The 19,276-nt window shown below is 41.2% G+C and overlaps 1 protein-coding gene across 1 annotated transcript in view; it reads left to right on the top strand.

Annotated features, from left to right (window-relative positions):
• LOC117483750 (nuclear receptor coactivator 2-like) overlaps positions 1–19,276 on the top strand; it is a 44,644-nt gene that overhangs the window by 8,831 nt on the left and 16,537 nt on the right. The window contains 9 exon segments of the mRNA XM_034132099.1: positions 1,317–1,420; positions 2,967–3,144; positions 5,069–5,245; positions 6,178–6,279; positions 8,048–8,188; positions 11,382–11,529; positions 13,711–14,800; positions 18,233–18,473; positions 18,736–18,987. Of these exon segments, the coding sequence (XP_033987990.1) occupies positions 1,317–1,420; positions 2,967–3,144; positions 5,069–5,245; positions 6,178–6,279; positions 8,048–8,188; positions 11,382–11,529; positions 13,711–14,800; positions 18,233–18,473; positions 18,736–18,987 (2,433 nt within the window).

Here is a 19,276-nt window from a genome sequence, read left to right as displayed (position 1 = left end):
TGTGTGTTTGCCTGAGGGCGGCATTGGGACAAAAACATCACTGTTGGTGGTTTCTGGGAAGAGAAAATACCCATTAGGAGAGTTCTCAGAGTGAGTCTATCTGACTGAATGTGTTTCCAAGAAATCAACACACAATCACACTGTGTGGTAAACATACTGTCAGTCTCTCTGTTAGATACCAGCCCTTATAGTGAAGTGCAACAATCAGTGCTCCTGTGACTTGACACACCTACACTTTCAAAGTGCCAGTCACTTATACACTGCTGTTGTAAATATGCACAGCTTCATTTGTTATTATTGCATCGAATTGACAACTCAATAGTTCAAAAAGTATATATATTTTTCTCCATAAAAGCTGCAGAAAGTCCTGAAACCTGGAAATGAGTCAGCATTTCAGCACTTCCTGTTCCCTCGTCTCAAAGTCAACGTTATTTAAATGTGTTTTCGGTTGTTAGCCTGAAATAAGGTCTGTGGTTAACACAAGCTGTAGAGATTTTTACATTTAGTTATACAACATAAAATACGTCGGTAAATACCGCACTGGTGGATTTAAAAACCGCGGTTGCAAACAAGTGCCTAAATGAGACGACTAAGCGTCATCACGCCCAACATTAGCCACCTTTAGCTTAGCGGTGGTGACGTGAAGTCATGTGACCGTGCTGTAGTTCCTTTATAGCCCAACATTAGCCTCCTTTAGCTTAGCGGTGGTGACGTGAAGTCATGTGACCGTGCTGTAGTTCCTTTATAGCCCAACATTAGCCTCCTTTAGCTTAGCGGTGGTGACGTGAAGTCATGTGACCGTGCTGTAGTTCCTTTATAGCCCAACATTAGCCACCTTTAGCTTAGCGGTGGTGACGTGAAGTCATGTGACCGTGCTGGAGTTCCTTTATAGCCCAACTGTAACTTTTTTCCTCTGGAGATTGCATTTACTCTTCAACTATTCTAAAAGTGGGGTTTATATGTGGAGATTATCCTGCTGAACAAAATTACTAATTATCATAAACATGTGTTTGCCAAAGATCTATTTTCTGCAATATTCCAAAATCATATAGAAAAATCCCATTGGCTTTTTCATAAGGGAACCCTTGCAATGCGATGTCATTATTGCACCACTCTATTCATCACATCATCAGTGCATGTATTTATTAAACTACAAACAAAACGTGGTGGATTTGATGAATGTCTTTTTACCTTCTATCTTATATCTCTTCACACAAAGACGTTTATTTAAAAAACTGTGACAGAGAAAGTTTGCCACCTCCTGAGACCTCTCTCTGTATCTGTTATAAACGCATGTTTCTCGTTGTCTCCCACAGAGAAAGCTCCGGTGGAGGATGCTGAGGAGGTGCAGCAGGCGGACGTCTCCTCCACAGGACCGGGGGTCATCGATAAAGACGCTCTCGGGCCCATGATGCTGGAGGTAGGCTCACACAAACATTACCAACCCCCCCCCCCCTCTCTCTGTTATCATGCTCTTAGGGAACAGAGTTTAAAGGTCAAAGCGATAAAGACACAAAACAGTGACACCAAGACAAGTTTCTACTCACATACCCGCCTGTAAGAGACCAATTAAGTAAAAATAAAAACATTTAGATTCAAAATGAAGTAAAAAAAACTACACCTGCAGGTTTTTCCAATCTTTATTGGACATTCAGAAAAAGGCACTTCACATCAATCTTCATATACTGATACATATCTGAACAGAAAATACACATTTGTAAAATAAAAATATGTTCTAGTGTTTTTAATTATCTACATTACAAAAGGTGCTTCTTTGACTTTTTAACTGGTTGTCATCATAAATGTATATATTTGTTTATTTTTAGGAGATAGGTTTCCTTTTGAATAGCAAAGGAAAGCAAACTGAGGTGAAGGTAATGCTGAGAGATAAAGAGCTGTCTGACTGTCTCTCTTACTTTAAATGGCGTTGCATTGTACAGTGACGCAGAGAGATAAGAGTTCCTCTGGCCAGCAGTAATGCTGTCATCAATGTGTGTGTGTGTGTGGGTTTGTGTGTGTGTGCATGTATGAAAGTGTGTGTGTGTGTGTGGTGACGTATAACATGGCACCCAATGAGGTAAAAATACCTCTCTGAAAAGCCAGATTAGAAAAGGGAGAGGTGGAGCTTGACCAAAGACACACACGCACACGCACACGCACACGCACACACACACACACTATATTTAGCTCCCACCAGTCGCAACATTGGCCGAGGTGTCGGCTCAGAGATAAATATCTCTCTGTCCGTTCCCCACAGAGTGAGATGTGAAGGGATAAGCAGCCGTTCAGCAGCACCGTGTGCAGACATGCGGCTAAGGGACAAATCACACTCTGTTCATATAGTGGGAAATGCTGAGTTGACAGGAATGAAAGAATGGAAAAACACACACACACGCACACACACACACACACACACACACACACACACACACACACACAGAACTAGATAGGCTACTGTAGACTTGCTTTAATGCCTCGGGTTATAAAAACGGCAGTGTAAGTTTGTGCTGGGTGTTTTTTGGGACATAATTAAGGGGCTTCTTTTTTCAATTTTGTTATCTTTGTTATCAATTTTCACGAAAAAGCCACCCAGACAATTAAAGAAAGAAAGAAAATATAATATTTTCATAAAGAGCAGACGATTTGAAATACACTTTTGAGGTTCACACTGTTGCAAAACTGTTGAATTTCTTCCTAATAAATATCCTGTTTACCTGTTGATAAAAAAGAAAAATGTCAAACGTAAAAAATGTGAATAACAGTATACGTTATGGATAATAATTATAAAAAATATAATCATTAAATGTTAAGTGTTTACATACAGTATATACAGATCTGAATATATGTTAAATATATATTTAAAAAAAGATAGTAGGAGTAAAATCTAAAATGTCATATTTACTGCCATTTGATTTTAGTGGAGAGTTCCCCTCTCATCTTTTGTCTCCTCTTCCTCACTCCTCCAGGCTCTGGACGGCTTCTTCTTCGTGGTCAACATGGAGGGAAACATCGTGTTTGTGTCGGAGAACGTGAGCCAGTATCTGCGCTGCCAGCAGGAGGAGCTGATGAACACCAGCGTCTACAGCGTGCTGCACGTCGGAGACCACGCAGAGTTCGTCAAGAACCTCCTGCCCACCAGCCTGGGTAAGAACCGCCTGAAGTGTACTGGTCTGATGGAGGAGATACTGTGAGGTGTTTGAACAATTTAGAGTTTCAGCCTGAGGTTAGTCACCTCAATAAACCTGAATACAGTGTTCAGACCAGTATTTAGCAGAGCAAATAATGCTATGAAACAGACTGTTCCTCTGTCTGTACAAACTCACAGAGGTCTGGAGAAATGTAGGTTAAAGACCACTTTGAATGGAGCTGCAGGTAACTAAAAACATGTATACTATATCAGAGAAAAAACACATTTAAACAATACAAATCGCAAAGCAAATGGCTTCATAAATAAATCCATTTTCTACCGTGTCCTTAACAACATTTCTTGACATATCTTATTGATAAAACTTTAGCTAATAGTTCAATCCTGTTGACAATATGTGCAGCTTTTGGGTTGGATTAGCTCCACATTACAACTCATTACAGATACGGTTTATTTTGGTATATTGCAGTAGTTTGGTGTTGCATGTTGGCACTAATATTGAACAGACCTTATTGACAGAGGTTTGGCTAATAGCTGAATCCTGTTGACAATATGTACAGCTTTTGGGTTGAATTATTTTTTTGTTAGCATGTGTTAAATCTTACCAGGGATGTTCTATAGGATAGCGGTGGGAAGTAGTGGAGTACAAAGACTTCGTTACTGTACTTAAGTACATGTTGCTGGTATCAGTACTTTACTCCACTACTTATTTTTCTGACGACTTTTTACTTTGACTTCTTACATTTTGAACACAAATACCTGTACTTTCTACTTCTTACATTTTGAACACAAATACCTGTACTTTCTACTTCTTACATTTGAACACAAATACCTGTACTTTCTACTTCTTACATGTTGAACCCAAATACCTGTACTTTCTACTTCTTACATGTTGAACACAAATACCTGTACTTTCTACTTCTTACATGTTGAACACAAATACCTGTACTTTCTACTTCTTACATGTTGAACACAAATACCTGTACTTTCTACTTCTTACATGTTGAACCCAAATACCTGAACTTTCTACTTCTTACATGTTGAACCCAAATACCTGAACTTTCTACTTCTTACATGTTGAACACAAATACCTGTACTTTCTACTTCTCACATTTTGAACACAAATACCTGTACTTTCTACTTCTTACATTTTGAACACAAATACCTGTACTTTCTACTTCTTACATGTTGAACACAAATACCTGTACTTTCTACTTCTTACATGTTGAACACAAATACCTGTACTTTCTACTTCTTACATGTTGAACCCAAATACCTGTACTTTCTACTTCTTACATGTTGAACACAAATACCTGTACTTTCTACTTCTTACATGTTGAACACAAATACCTGTACTTTCTACTTATTACATGTTGAACACAAATACCTGTACTTTCTACTTCTTACATGTTGAACACAAATACCTGTACTTTCTACTTCTCACATTTCCCAAACAGGCTGGTTCCTTTAGTTTGAATGTGTGTTTGGTGGCGTGATCATTATTATTTAGAGTCATTGCGTGCCTATTGATTTGAACACGATCCGTGTATCCATCATTTCCTGGTCTTCTCTAAAGAAGAGGGACCAATGAAAACGTTGTCATGTTGCCGTTGTTCAGCATGGAAACATTCATTAGCTAACAATGACATTATTGTTCTATTAATATAAAGGGAGGTCAGGTACTCTTTAAAACAGCTGCTAGTTATGGGTACTTTTTACTGAAGTACATTTCAAAGCCCTCTTTACTTTGACTTGAGTAAAGAAGTTTAGTCAGTACTTCTACTTTCACCAGAGTATTTTTAAACACGAGTATCTGTACTTCTACTTGAGTAAAGGATGTGTGTACTCTTGCCCTCTCTGGTGCTTGGTGATGTGCTTTATGTTGACCACCTTTCTGTTTTGCTGCCTCTCTTCATCTCGCAGTGAACAGCCGCAGCAGTGACTCTTCGAACAGGAACAGCCACACGTTTAACTGCCGTATGTTGGTCAACCCTCACGCTGACGCTGAAGCCGACCAGCAGGAGGCGCCGCAGCAGAAATACGAAACCATGCAGTGTTTCGCCGTCTCCGAACCCAAGTCTATCAAAGAAGAGGGGGAAGGTAATATCTCATGTAATGTTGTGTATTGAACCTCTTTCCCTTTTGATTCATTTCTTAGTCAAGGTTAGGGTTAGGATGACCTTAGGTGATCTCCCATTGGACAGAACTTTGGGAATTTTAGCCATTGCAGACCATTTACATGCACAAAAACCTATTTTATTTGTATCAACGTCTACATGTCCTTTCTCGCTAGTATTTTCTAATTCTCTACAGTTTTACCTCCTTTTGTTTCTATCTTACCACCCTTGTCTTTACTTTGTAATTTTCTCATCACTTTCTCCATCCCCCTCTTCACAGTCTCTGGTGTCCTGTCCTCTTTCCACCACCATCTCATCTACTGAGAGACACTAATTAGTGTGTGTCACTTTGTCATCTTCCCATCTTATCTTATCTCACACACACACACACACACACACACGCATGCACGCACGCACACACACACACACACACTTGGGAAAAGAATATGTCTGGCACTCTAATTTGAGACGTCTGACAACCAGATTTTGGGGGTGTTGCTTGAGATTAGGGTGGAGGCTGATTTTAAAACTCAGTCTGAGTCTGTTGAGGCTGACTTTTTGAGTTTGATTTCAATGCTAAAGTATTGTTAGGGTAATACTGTGGTTGAAAATGAGGAGGAGAAGGTCATAAATTCGGTATTAAGCATATTTAAGGTCGATGCAAGCATTAACTTGAGTCTCTTTGTAGATACTTATTGTGTAGATTGGCATTCAAAGTCAAATTGGTTAGAAGTACCCTTAAAGCGTGACCTTTTTAAAGTTTTAACTTGAGTTACCATTTAAATAATAATGTTGTTTTAAGGTCCCACTGTGCCTATGTTCTTCTACTGTATACATGTTATATTCCATTACTCAAGGTGTATGTGTAAGTGTTACTTAAGGATTATTTAAACCGATATTTTTCCAAACACACAGATTTCCAGTCTTGTCTGATCTGTGTGGCGAGAAGAGTCGCCGTCAAAGAGAGACCTGTGATGCCCACGTACGAGAGCTTCACCACGAGGCAAGACCTCCAAGGTACAAAAGGACCATTTTGAATAACACTTACTCACACAGTTTTAGGTTAGGGTCTTATAGGGAAATTATGTTTTTTTTGGTATGCCTTCACTGTGAAGTCAAATTGAGAAAAGACTTGATAAATTGAATTAAATGGGGTTGACAAAACATCCATTTACAAACTCTCACACAGCTCGTACAAAATATCCAGAATCCTGTAGTATGCTCACTACTTCTCTAAATAAATACCTTTTTGCTCAAATCTTACAATATCAAACCCCCCTGCAAAAACAGTGTCACACTTCCACAGATATGTTAGTAGTCCTTTAATATGAAGTATGATCAATCAGTATAGTGCATATAGTGCCAAATTAAAATGTACGGTGTTTGAAAAAAACTTTTAGAATCAGTTTTTTGTTTGTAGGTCAGGAACAAGTTTATAAAAGGTTCAGAGGGTTCTTCTGCAGAGTGGATGTTCGCACTTAAGGTTGTGAACTAAGGTCCACAGGTGAAGCAATTACCCTACTGCTCCATGACAAACATCAGCAAACAACTGACACATGGCAGCAATCTGTTCAAAATATTTTATTATTGGGGCTGCGTTTAACAAAATCAAAACTTAATCCATTTACAAAGTTCCACGTCTCATTTCTGGGATCCAGTTGTCTGCTCAAAACGTCTCAAACACATTCTCAGTCTTCAGTAAAAGGTTCAGGTGTAATTTGGTTATACTGTAAGTAAGTAAGTAAGTTAAATGTATTTATAAAGCGCTTTTCACAGACATAGTCACAAAGTGCTTGACAAAGCATTAAAACATCCTACGTGTAAAGTGCAGATATATAATCTTGTCTTGATCCCATTTGATCCAGTTTTTTCCCAAAGTATCTGCTGTATGGTGAATTCAAGCTGACACAGGATCAAAGTCAAAGTCAACTTCATTGTCAATCTTTCAGTGTGTGTGTGTGTGACAGAGAGATGGAGATACCGTTTCCCACAATCCCGAATAGAAAAATACAAATATGTATAAAATATGTATATCCTACACAATCAACAGACACATTTATACACATGCACACAATAAGATAACAACACAACAATCAATATATACAAAACAACAGTCACTTCAATATCTTTGGGAATGTACATTAGTTCAAGATTGTCCCAGGGTTCATACACTTTTTCACCAATGATTTTCAATGACTTCTCCATGACCTTTACCTAATTTTTCATGACCAAAAACATTACTCTTTCTCAGCGGTACCACTGAAAATGGTTTATTTTAACATGGAACAGGAAAATAAGGTCTGAAACATGTTGGTCCTATCTAAAGCAAATTAAATAATAGGCTTACTAGCTTCTACACGCTAAAGCAACTAAAATCTCTCACCAGCAAAATACCTCGACAGTTAAATGCCATTTTACGTTTCATTACTACACAATACAGTATTTATTATCGTTATAGTATTACTATTTCGGCGATTAGATAAAATATAAATTATATTTGATGCAAATTTAGTTAAATTTCCATGACTTTTCCAAAACTTTGGGAAAGATATTGTTTTCCATAACTTTTCCAGGGCCTGGAATTAGCATTTTGAATTTCCATTACTTTTCCAGGTTTTTAATGACCGTAAGAACCCTGTTAGCGTAAAAAAGTGTCTGGTGCTGGAATTGCGAGAATAGAGATCTGAATCTTTTGGCCAATTGTTAAGAAATGACCCTCCTGCTCTAACAACTACCTGAAACATGGCAGTAACATGTTAACTTCTCTTATCTCCTCCCTCCCCAGGTAAGATCACGTCTCTGGACACCAGTCTGCTGCGGGCCTCCATGAAGCCGGGCTGGGAGGATTTGGTGCGACGATGCATTCAGAGATTTCACCTGCAGAACGACGGGGAGATGTCCTTCGCTAAGAAACACCAGCAGGAGGGTGAGGAAGAAACTGGAACTGGAACTCAAAGTGTCTTAAATTCATGCTATGACTTTCTTCGTATTGGGTTGATTTATTGGTTGTGTTTTCTTATAGTTCTTTTTGAGTTTTTGCAAGTCTTGATGAATTCTTCCTGGGTTCAATTCGGACACGTTCATTGATCTAGAAGTTAATAAATTGTCGGACAATCTACCTTATATCTATGCTGGAAGAAACTGCAGACTGTAACTCTGTAACTAAAGGAGGCGTTTTGAGCCTTAGCTTGCTAACTATAATCAATTTTTCATTTTCTTTTCTTTTGGTTTGCATGATGTTTTTCAGTCTTAAAGTATTTCTTTGAGTTTTGCAAGTCTTGATGAATTGTTCCTAGGTTGCGGTCGAATAGTCCAAAAAATCAGGCTCCTATCCACCATTCGTCTGTCCCTATCGTCTGTCCCTATCGTCTGTCCCCTATCGTCTGTCACCTAATCGTCTGTCCCTATCGTCTGTCCCTATCGTCTGTCCCTATCGTCTGTCCCTATCGTCTGTCCCTATCGTCTGTCCCTATCGTCTGTCCCTATCGTCTGTCCCTATCGTCTGTCCCTATCGTCCCTCCCTATCGTCCCTCCCTCCCTATCGTCCCTCCCTATCGTCCGTCCCTCCCCTATCGTCCGTCCCTCCCTATCGTCCGTCCCTCCCTATCGTCCGTCCCTCCCTATCGTCCGTCCCTATCGTCCGTCCCTATCGTCCGTCCCTATCGTCCGTCCCTATCGTCCGTCCCTATCGTCTGTCCCTATCGTCTGTCCCTATCGTCTGTCCCTATCGTCTGTCCCTATCGTCTGTCCCTATCGTCTGTCCCTATCGTCTGTCCCTATCGTCTGCCCCTATCGTCTGCCCCTATCGTCTGCCCCTATCTGCTGCCCCTATCGTCTGCCCCTATCGTCTGCCCCTATCGTCTGCCCCTATCGTCTGCCCCTATCGTCTGCCCCTATCGTCTGCCCCTATCGTCTGCCCCTATCGTCTGCCCCTATCGTCTGCCCCTATCGTCTGCCCCTATCGTCTGCCCCTATCGTCTGCCCCTATCGTCTGCCCCTATCGTCTGTCCCTATCGTCTGCCCCTATCGTCTGCCCTATCGTCTGCCCCTATCGTCTGCCCCTATCGTCTGCCCCTATCGTCTGCCCCTATCGTCTGCCCCTATCGTCTGTCCCTATCGTCTGTCCCTATCGTCTGCCCCTATCGTCTGCCCCTATCGTCTGCCCCTATCGTCTGCCCCTATCGTCTGCCCCTATCGTCTGCCCCTATCGTCTGCCCCTATCGTCTGCCCCTATCGTCTGCCCCTATCGTCTGCCCCCTACCTGCCCCTATCGTCTGCCCCTATCGTCTGCCCCTATCGCTGCCCCTATCGTCTGCCCTATCGTCTGCCCCGATCGTCTGCCCCGATCGTCTGCCCCGATCGTCTGCCCCGATCGTCTGCCCCGATCGTCTGCCCCGATCGTCTATCCCCATCGTCTATCCCCATCGTCTATCCCTATCGTCCGTCCCTATCCCTCTGAGTGAAACGTCATGGGGTTAAGGGATAGTGGATAGGAGAATTCAAAAGGATTTAGGAGAAGAGACTGCGGTACTTTAGAGAATCCGACTGCACTTTCACTATCCGACGTGTTTATGATGCGCCAGCAGAGGTCATAAATGTGCGCCTGCTGCTGTGGGGAAACTATGGAAACTTCAGTTTCCTATACAGCGGACTACAACATGGATGTATAATAAGAACGAGGGACTACTGTAAACTCATCTAGAGACTCTGCACCGTGCTCTGATGCTGTTGTTTTATGCTTTATGAACAGGGACAACAGAGAAACATATTCTTCATGACCAAAGTTGGAATTGAAATAAAAAAGGAAAGTGAAACTTATGCTCGTCACCCTCTCCCTCCGGTCCACATTAATACAAATGATCCCAATACGTATGATTGTATGAAAAGATCTTAAAATCAATACAAATGTATTTTTTATAAACGTTAGTCCTTAACATCTATCACTGTGTATATCACCATTCAAACATCTTTTAAAAGTTGAACAAACCCCACACAGCTCAGTAAAGACTGTGAAATGTTGACTTTATTTGATCATTTCAGTAAAAACTAACGTTCATATTTCTCTTTTTGATTATAATACTGATGAACGTTCAAAACAAAGCACTTTGGCAACTTACCACATACGTTTTAAAATGCTTAATAAGCAGCGTAACTTTCATGATATCATTTCTCGGTCATAATCGGTTGTTTCCGTGAACGGCCGACTGTTGTGTGACGGCAAATGCTGCGGCCGCAAGGCATTGTGGGTCAGCATTTTCTCCTCTCCTTTCGGTGAGGGAGGTCCAGTGGTTCCTAAGCTAAAGGAGGTTATAAAGGAAGTTTGAAACCTCCTTTCCTTTCATCTAGAGAATTGGAACGGCACTTATCATGGCTGCCACTGAGGGACTTCCGGGTCATTTCACTCCGTTAGGAAGGTTCCTAAGCTAAACGGACTATTCGGACGCAACCCAAGGTTCAATGTGGACATGTTGAGGGATCGTTGAATTTTAAATGATCAGTTTTTTTTGCGACTGTCTTTGTTAAGTGGGACTTTTGTAAAGTGTCTTTGTGTATTTAAAGACGCTATATAAATTAAATGCATTATTATTATTCTGAAATTATTTGAGGAATAAATTGAAGGACAATCAAAATCTACCTTATATCTAGTTTTCCGTGTATCAAGTACATTTTTAACCAATTTCTTCTGACATAATACCACATTTTTGTGTACAAATATATGTGCAGGAAAAATGTGTATTTAAGAAAATGTCTGACCACTGGTGATCGGGTTTGCTGATTTAAGTCGATTAGATTTTTTAACTACATTGTATTTATTATCAGTTTTTAATTAGTATCATATAGACTTTTTTATACATCATAAATATAGTTACACAGACATTCTGTTACACCACTTTAATCCACTGCACATCTTAGTTTCTTTATCTCTTTCGGTGGAATCAAGTCATCATTTTGTGTCTCGCTCAGTGTCGCTCAGTGTCTGTCAGTGTCTGTCAGTGTCTGTCAGTGTCTGTCAGTGTCTGTCAGTGTCTGTCAGTGTCTGTCAGTGTCTGTCAGTGTCTCTCAGTGTCTGTCAGTGTCAGGATGTTGATATTAAAGTGTATTCTTCTGTCTCTCTGCAGTGCTGAGGATCGGCCACGCTCTCAGTCCTCTGTACAGATTCTCTCTCGCTGACGGCACCATCGTCTCGGCTCACACTAAGAGCAAACTGGTCCGATCGCAGGCCACCAACGAGCCTCAGCTCTACATGTCCCTGCACATCCTGCAGAGGTACACACACTCTTTCTCTTCCTCTGCATCTACTGCCATGTTTCTGTCTTCCTGATCATTAGGTTTAGTCTTTAGGAGACCCCACATGTGAGCGATTTCCCTCAATTTCCTTAAGAAGAGAGGCAACCTAAGGACATGTGTGCATTGTCTGAGAGTCCATCTTTTGAAATGTTGCACCAAAGTTTTCTCTTGTTTTTTGACACCTGCAAGCTTTTTTTCTTTACTACTTTTAGGTGTAATTGTTTCCCAGTGTGTCATTTTTAGGGTTTTAAGAAAAGAAAAACATATTTTGAGAGCCTCCATTAACAGACACAAGGTTTAACTCCCAAGAAAGTTATCCTCAACCTATTAAATTTTCTTGATACACATTTAGTTTAGTAGTCTGTCTTTTTGAGTGGTACAGAATATAGTAAGTGCATTTTTTCTTTGACGGTAGAGTCTTTATTTAAAGGGGACCTATCATGCAAAATGCACTTCTGTACGTCTTTTCTACATGAATATGTGTCCCCGGTGTTCCAGGGAACTCACCAAGTGTCAGAAAACACAACCCTCTCTATTTTCCTCCATACCCAAATCTCTAAAAAAGGGGCTGCAAGGGATCTGATAAAACCTGATCCAGATTTGAACACTGTCCTGACGTCAGGACGGTGGCGCTACGGCTATTGGGCCAACTCCACCAATCAGGAGGAGACAGCCACGGCCATTGCCGTTCGAAAGCGCTGGAGACGCTGTAGTACATATGCCAGGCCTGTAAGTGGTGCTGTTCTCACAGAATCTGCCCTTGCAAAAACAGAGCTAGAAATTGTCAAATTGAGCAAAATGAGGCATGGCTAAAATGCATGATCTGTTTGGTATTTTGAAAAAAAAAAGTATAAATATGCCTTATATAGGTATGGTCCTACACTATATTATTCAAATATAGCATGATAGGTCCACTTTAAACTCTGTGTGGTAAATAGTGGTAAATCATCCTAAACCCTGAAAAGGGACATTTAAATAGACAAAGGATCAACAACTTTTACAAAAACCTATTAACTTTTAAAAAACAGTTAAACGGATATATATTTGTTCTGATTGTCAGTAAATACAGAGAACAGGTTTTGGGTAGAAGTTAGGTAAGTCTAAAACCTCTGGTTCTGAAACAGTGTACACAACTGAGGAAACAGAGTAGTAACGAGGGTAAATCTGTAACAGTGTGATAGCTTTAAACATGAATCAACTCGAGCCCCACACCAAACACACAAAGCTCTCATTGTGCCGAGCGCCGCGGCGATAATTTCCAATGTGGAACTTGTGGAAGTAAAAAGGCCAAGTTCTGGCCATTGATCCTCGAAAGCTCCGGGTAACAGTCCTGGCTTTGTTTCCTGACCGCCGTCCAACTCTGTGAACGGTCCTACTGGAGGAACACTGTACTGGCTGCTGGTGCTCCTGTCAGTTTTGTGCAATACGTGCTGTATTGTGGCGTTTCTGAATAAGAGGCTCTTTGTTCTTAATACAGATTGATCTCTGTCCAAATCAACAGGAAACTAAAACACTCAAAGACATCCTGCAAACAAAATCTTATATTTTTATGATGTACTTTAAGTCATTCGATCTTGTCGACCCCTTCCTGAAACGCCTCCATCAGCAGGAGAGGACTCTTTAAAGTAGAGACACTACATACTGATATACACCTGAACATCAGCAGGAGAGGACTCTTTAAAGTAGAGACACTACATACTGATATACACCTGAACATCAGCAGGAGAGGACTCTTTAAGTAGAGACACTACATACTGATATACACCTGAACATCAGCAGGAGAGGACTCTTTAAAGTAGAGACACTACATACTGATATACACCTGAACATCAGCAGGAGAGGACTCTTTAAAAGTAGAGACACTACATACTGATATACACCTGAACATCAGCAGGAGAGGACTCTTTAAAGTAGAGACACTACATACTGATATACACCTGAACATCAGCAGGAGAGGACTCTTTAAAGTAGAGACACTACATACTGATATACACCTGAACATCAGCAGGAGAGGACTCTTTAAAGTAGAGACACTACATACTGATATGAACCTGAAAATGATCATAATATGTCCTCTTTAACTCACAACTTGTGCTGTACCTCATTATTAAAATTCACCCGTCTACACCTATTCTGATTCTTCTTTCTTTTGACTTCCAGGGAGAATATGACTGTGGAGATACCAGGAGGGCAGGGCATATCCAAACCAATGACCCCCACCAGTGTGCGCGGCCCCTCCCCTTCCCCTGATGCCAGCGTCACCAGCAACACCCCAGTTCGTGGTTTGGGGGTCGTTTCGGGGCGGGGAAGCAGCCCTAAAGCAGTGAAACTGGGCAGCCCTTCACCCCAGGGAAGCCCCAACGTCTCCTCCGCCATTTTGTCCCCTCGTCATCTCCCAAACCCCTCTGGGTCTTTCTCTCCTGCAGCTGGACTCCATTCTCCAGCGTCTGTTTGCAGCAGCACGGGAAACAGCCAAGGGTTCAATTCCCTCAGTGCACTGCAGGCAGTCAGTCAGGGGCACAGGGTTTCCCAAGGACTCACCGAGGGGCAGTGTACAGACAGGTCACCTGACAGGAAGTCGATTGGCATCCAGAGCCCTCAAAACACTCAAAACACTGAAAACAGCAAGAATAATCAAAGCTTGGAGGCGGATTTATTGGGAACTTTTGGGCAGCAGCAGCAGGAGGAGTTGTTGTCCCCGAATCAGGAGGAGGAGAAGGATAGTGACCCCGATAGCTCCGAAAATAACGGGAGTTTAGGGGAGGGAAATCGCCCGATGAACACAAAAGGCCACACTAAGCTTCTTCAACTCCTCACCACCAAATCCGAGCCCCCAGATCCTTGCTCTTCTCCCCCTTCAGGCGACGACCAAAAGGACCAAATGGGAGGTTTGGGTGGATCCGGGAATAACAACCACTCCACCTCGCTGAAAGAGAAACACAAAATCCTCCATAGACTCCTCCAGAACAGCACTTCGCCCGTGGAGTTGGCCAAATTGACGGCGGAGGCGACGGGAAAAGACCCCCTGGGTGGGGAGGCAACTTCTGGGGACAATATGGCCGCCCTGGGGGACATCAAACAGGAACCTGGGAGCCCCAAAAAGAAGGACAATGCGTTGCTGCGCTACCTGTTGGACAGGGACGATAACGGCATCCTGGATAAAACCATCAAGATGGAACCAGGCGAGGAACCGCAGCTGGCCAACGTGAAGATAGAGAAACAGGAAGTGGGATTTAACATGGCCGACCAGGTGAGGGATGATGACAGTGAGGTTCATGATTAGTAACGAATAATCTGTGGGTGGATTGATGGATAATGATTTTAACGGAAAAATAAGCAACTTTTCGTTTTTAGAGTCTCAAATGAATTTGTTACTTCTCTCAGTTTAGTTACAAATGACAATTATTTCTAGTATCGGTTAATTTGGCAACTATTTTCATTATTAATCTATGGGTAAATGGGGAGAAACAATCAGCAGCAGTTGCGAATATTATTTTAGTAAATTATAATAAAAATTCAATTATTATTATTTTTTCAATAAGTGGTTAATCTCCCAATAAATAGTCCGTCAATTAATCGATTGATTTACAGAATGTCAGAAAGATATGGCCAATTCAGTTTTTCAAAGACCAAGATGATGTCTTTTAATGTCCTATTTTATATACAAAATAACAAGAAAAGCTATAAAAGCAGGACATTTGACTAAAACTAAATGTATGCATGAAAACTTACAATTAATAAAATATATTATATTAAAAATTGTTTATAAAACTAAAATTTGAATATTAGAAATAGTTTTCAGTAATTGTTCCAGCCCTAATTTTTGGTACAGTTGAAAACGCAATATCTTTATCAGTACATGAACACATGGAGGAGGACCACAGTCATTCCTCCCTTGCATATTAACCGTTATGTCTTTTATGAGAAAGATAATGAATATTTCCACTTAAGAAGCTGGCATAGTGTGTTTAACAGCTCCTGTAAACACGTTGGAGTGAGAAGTGTGTGTGTGTGTGTGTGTGTGTGTGTGTGTGTGTGTGTGTGTGTGTGTGTGTGTGTGTGTGTGTGCGCGTGTGTACGACGTGTTGACTTCCTGCAGGCAGCTGATGGCTCGCTGTCAGGAGTCAGTTAGTCCCTGAAACACAAGGTGTGTGTGTGTGTGTGTGTGTGTGTGTGTGTGTGTGTGTGTGTGTGTGTGTGTGTGTGTGTGTGTGTGTGTGTGTGTGTGTGTGTGTGTGTGTGTGTGTGTGTGTGTGTGTGTGGTGTGTGTGTGTGTGTGTGTGTGTGTGTGTGTGTGTGTGTGTGTGTGTGGTGTGTGTGTGTGTGTGTGTGTGTGTGTGTGTGTGTGTGTGTGTGTGTGTGTGTGTGTGTGTGTGTGTGTGTGTGTGTGTGTGTGTGTGTGTGTGTGTGTGTGTGTGTGTGTGTGTGTGTGTGTGTGTGTGTGTGTGTGTGTGTGTGTGTGTGTGTGTGTGTGTGTGTGTGTGTGGTTGTGTGTGTATAAATAGGGAACGCAATGCTACATGTGCAGCTGTAATAGAGACATGGTAAAGCATGTTGGAGTGTTTGTGATTTTTCAGACAGTCAAATTATTTGTCTTTACCTTGTGGAACTTTGGGATGAAATGGAAGAACAATATTGAAAATATACTCTAAAATAAATAAAACAAATTATATAAATGCAAGAAGTGAAATTGCAATACCAAAATAAAAAAAATTCAAAAAATGAATCAAAGATATTCATGTAAACATTAGAATTAAATTATCCAATATATGTTTTTTTTTAATAAATTAGAATTATATATATATGGTAAATTTAAAGCAAAAATGTGCATTAAAATGATAACAAATAAATACAGTAAAATAAAGATAGTTATTTAAACATAAGAAGTTAGAATCAAAACGTTTACATTGTACTACAATACATAGCATGTACAGTTTAACAATATATACCGTGCTGTTTTAGTATGAATACACTCTTAATGCTGATTTGCATATGTGTGAATGTACAGTTTTTCTATCACCAACATGTCTCAGAGTCGCTCTCCTTAGTGTTGCAAGTGTTGCTTATTGAAGCTGCAGGTGCACAGGCAGAGTTGTAGTTTCAGGAAGAGGCTGAAGGAGGAAGGTCTGACTTCCTTTCTTTGAACAGCTGTTCCTCCGGAGGCTGCGTTCAGAAACTCTGATCCTGCAGGCTTGGTTTCTAGTTTGTAGAATAAAGTGACACTTTTTTCTGAGCCGGTCCTCAAGCAGCCAGGAACTCTGTCATCTCAGGTTAAAGGAAAATACTTTGTCCATCAATTACTCACCCCGTGTTACTTTGAACTCGTTTAGTTTTGTTGAAGCCCTTTCACGGAGAAAAGTCTTGATGAATTTAAGTAAACAGGGGAAGCAAAAACTAAAAAACTATATCAAAACAATTGTTAAAAACTCATTGGACTCACTCAGCCCCGAGGAGTGAGTCCAATGCACGTCTGTTTATACAAAAAGATCTTAAATGGTAAGGGCTTTATTGAAAATGCATGCGTTTGTATAGTAGGAGTCAGACTATATACAATGAGACTTTGACTAAATTAAATGTTCTACCATATTCAAAATGTTTACATCCAAACCATTTGAAAGGAACCAGCAGTATGTTTTTCGATTTGTACTGACCTCTAGTGGCAGCTTTGGAGAACTACAACAATATTTGCAAACTTGTGTCCCCCATTGCATCCCAAATGTCTGTTTGAAAACCAAATTATAGGGTTTTCTTTCTGGGAAATTCACAGCTGATACCAGAGCCTGCATATAAGAATCAAATACTGTATTTATCCCAGGAGAAATTGTTTTAAAAACGTGACAGTAGCTCCATTTTAGAATTACACCTTCCTCGAGCTAGCAGTAAAAACCCAAAGTTAGTGTTCTAATATTTAAAGTAAAATCTATAAACTTGATTTTATTGCACAGGCTGAACAATCCAAGAGTCATTGGATGATTGTAAAATACGTCAAGAAGTGAGCTCCACATTTCAAGGTTACTGTCACTGGTTTTTAAAAGTTTGGGGGCGTGTCCTTCACATCCTCATTTAAAATGGTGTGTGTGTGTGTGTGTGTGTGTGTGTGTGTGTGTGTGTGTGTGTGTGTGTGTGTGTGTGTGTGTGTGTGTGTGTGTGTGTGTGTGTGTGTGTGTGTGTGTGTGTGTGTGTGTGTGTGTGTGTGTGTGTGTGTGTGTGTGTGTGTGTGTGTGTGTGTGTGTGTGTGTGTGTGTGTGTGTGTGTGTGTGTGTGTGTGTGTGTGGTGTGTGTGTGTGTGTGTGTGTGTGTGTGTGTGTGTGTGTGTGTGTGTGTGTGTGTGTGTGTGTGTGTGTGTGTGTGTGTGTGTGTGTCACTGACTGTACATCACACATGACCTCATTAGTGCCGGCAGTTTTATTTTTAGCCCCTCCTCTATTCATCAGCCAAACAGCCGCAGGACACCATTCCTGTCAGCGTGTGCGCGTGTGTGTGTTGGGTGGGTCACATTTCACTGTAATGAGGGGGGTTTCATTTAAAGTGAATATCAGATTTCTTCACATTGGTTTTTGTTGCACTCCATGCATTCAGTGACCCCCTCTTCCATAAAGCAACAAAGGACCTTAGTCTACTGTTAATATCTATATCATATTCAAATACCGTTTCCTGACCGTGTTCTTCCCTCTGATCCCAGGCCAGTGAGCTGGAGGAGCTGCTGGAGGATCTGCAGAGCGGCCAGCAGCAGCAGCTGTTCCCAGGTCAGCCTCCAGTCAGGAGAGCAGCCCCCTCCACCTCTTCCTCCTCCTCCTCTTCCTCTCTACCTCCTGCTCCCCCTGTGGACAAACAGAGCATCATCAGTGACATCCTGCTGATGACGGAGGGCAGCAGCAGCCCCCCCCCCCAGGCCAGAGGCTTCCCGTCCCCCGGACCTGCAGGTACGATGATGATGATTAAGTGATGATGAGTTCAGGGTCCTACAGATGTCATTTTTATCTTATTTGAATTGTTTTGTTAATTTATATTTGTATTACTTTTTTTTGACGATTATACTTACTTAATTTGACCTAAGTAACACTTTCAATGCAGGACTTGTACTTGTACTGTATCTGAGGTAATAGCACTTTTACCTAAGTTAAGCACACTTCCTTATACTCTGATAATAACAGATATGTAATAAAATCATCTCCCTCTCAGCAGGATTTAACGTCAGACCGGTTCAGACGGGCCGCTGCGCTCCGGTCCGCAGCTCGTCTCTGGACAGCTCCGTCAGACCCTTCCCCCCCCAGCACAGAAACACCCCCCCCTACTCCTTACTGCAGCAGCAACAACAACAACAACAACAACAACAACAACAACAACAACAACAACAACAGCAGCAGCAGCAGCAGCAGCAAGCTATGATGGGAAATCATGCAGGAATGGCCAACCAGGCTGCGATGGCCAATCCAGGTCAGGCAGGAAAATAAAAAGTCTTTATCTGTGTTTAGAAAGAGCAGCAGATATTAAAATATGTCAAAGCTCAAAAACAAGTTACTTTAGTCTGAAGTGCATTTCATTTATACCATTATTTTCCCTTTTGACGTCTTTTTTTATTATATTTTTCCTATTTTAAACAAATATTTATACAGATAAAATGTAGTAGTTTAGATTAGATTTCTTTGGTTAGTGTTAGAAGTTGATTAGCTTGTAAATGTTTCTCTCAACGTGAACTCTCTCCAATTCTAGAAGTGTTAGTAAT

This window comes from Trematomus bernacchii, unplaced genomic scaffold (genome assembly GCF_902827165.1).
Source record: "Trematomus bernacchii unplaced genomic scaffold, fTreBer1.1, whole genome shotgun sequence".
Classification (NCBI taxonomy): Eukaryota; Metazoa; Chordata; class Actinopteri; order Perciformes; family Nototheniidae; genus Trematomus; species Trematomus bernacchii.
This window is presented reverse-complemented; position numbering and strand designations above follow the sequence as displayed.